This window comes from Apteryx rowi, unplaced genomic scaffold, assembly GCF_003343035.1.
Source record: "Apteryx rowi isolate R43461 unplaced genomic scaffold, aptRow1 scaffold_250, whole genome shotgun sequence".
Taxonomy (NCBI): domain Eukaryota; kingdom Metazoa; phylum Chordata; class Aves; order Apterygiformes; family Apterygidae; genus Apteryx; species Apteryx rowi.
The window spans coordinates 1-1303 of record NW_020448864.1 but is presented as its reverse complement, the minus strand read 5'-3'; the positions used below and the strand labels follow the sequence as shown (position 1 = coordinate 1303).

The following is a 1303-nucleotide window of genomic DNA, read 5'->3' as shown; positions in this document are numbered from 1 at the left end:
TCAAGGACAGCAGCTTGCCCACACGCTGAGCCTTATTCTATGTAATCGTAGGCGGGATTGCTCACTTTTAACAGATCATGGCCCTTTTGGCCTAACCATTCCTCCACAATTCCCCCTTCTTGTTTTTGAGCAATCCAGGCTTGGTTCACTACTTTCAGCAGAGCTTTCTTAATACAGCTTAATACTACACATAAGCATAAACATACAACTATAAGGATTAGTAGAATGCGTAAGCCTTCAGTAAGCAACCCTATTGGCCATTGAGGTAGATTTCCAAACAGGTTAGTTAGCCATTCGTCTAATAACCCATGGTTCTGACGGATGTTGCTTGTGTGCTCCTTCAACCACTGCAATTGTTTGTGAATGGATTCACTATGATCAGACAAATTCATGCAGCACATACCTTCAAAATCCTCACAACCATGGCCTTGGGCTAGCAACAGAAAGTCAATTGCAGCCCGGTCTTGCAGTATGGCATGCCTTAGGCCTTTTTGGTCTTCCAGCAGGCTTTCAATCACCTGCGTGGTGACGTTGGCTTGCTTTTCCGCCCAGCAGGCTAAACGCCTGATCTGGTTCAGGGCATTGCCGGCGGCCGCCCCGGGTACGAAAAAGGACAGAAACACTCGCTCTGTGGGACTTAACAGGGAGACCCTGTCATCACAGTCGGGGGACAAGCCAGTAACAGCTCTCTTGCGGCGGACACTACTCCCCTTTCCTGTGACATTCCTCCACCAATTGGCATCCGGGGCCAATAGGGTCAATTTCCCTAGACAGCGCGGACCCCCCTCTGCGTTCCCAGGAATGCCTTGCCAAGCTCGGTCCCCACATATAAGAAATACTTCAGGCAGCAATGCCCTGGGAGGCCCTATATTGTATGCGCCCCGGAAGTCATCGGGCTTATAAACTCCTAGGGGCGTATTGGAGGAATCATTGACGCCGCAAAAGGGACCGGTTAAGTTTCGATAGTGCTTGTCCATCGGGCTGACATCAGTCCAATTGCATAGTACAGATCCCCGTCCTTTTTCCTGAAACCCTCCTTTAAAGTATAGACACGTTTGTGTCCAGTTTTCTGACGTGTTTCCGATACGCATTGCCCCRAGCAGATTTAATTCCTGTGGATCCCAAGGCAGAGTTGTGTTCAAGCTATTGATGAGCGTAACACTACAGGTAGCGGTTGAAATACTCTTACCACAATTACGAGCAGCGAAACGCGAGAAAGCCGCTGCGTCAAAGCTTGGGATCCCTACTAAACACGTTCTAAAGGGTCGGGTAGCTGAGGCCAGTGACAAGCAAAATGCTTGCT

The 1303-nt window shown here is 49.2% G+C and overlaps 1 protein-coding gene across 1 annotated transcript in view; it reads right to left on the bottom strand.

Annotated features, from left to right (window-relative positions):
- Positions 1-1091, bottom strand: part of LOC112966622 (metabotropic glutamate receptor 8-like) — a 204551-nt gene extending 203460 nt beyond the window's left edge. The window contains exon 1 of the mRNA XM_026066938.1: positions 404-1091. Coding sequence (XP_025922723.1) covers positions 404-1091 — 688 coding nt within the window. The remainder of the gene's footprint in view (positions 1-403) is intronic.
- Positions 1092-1303: the final 212 nt, after the last annotated feature.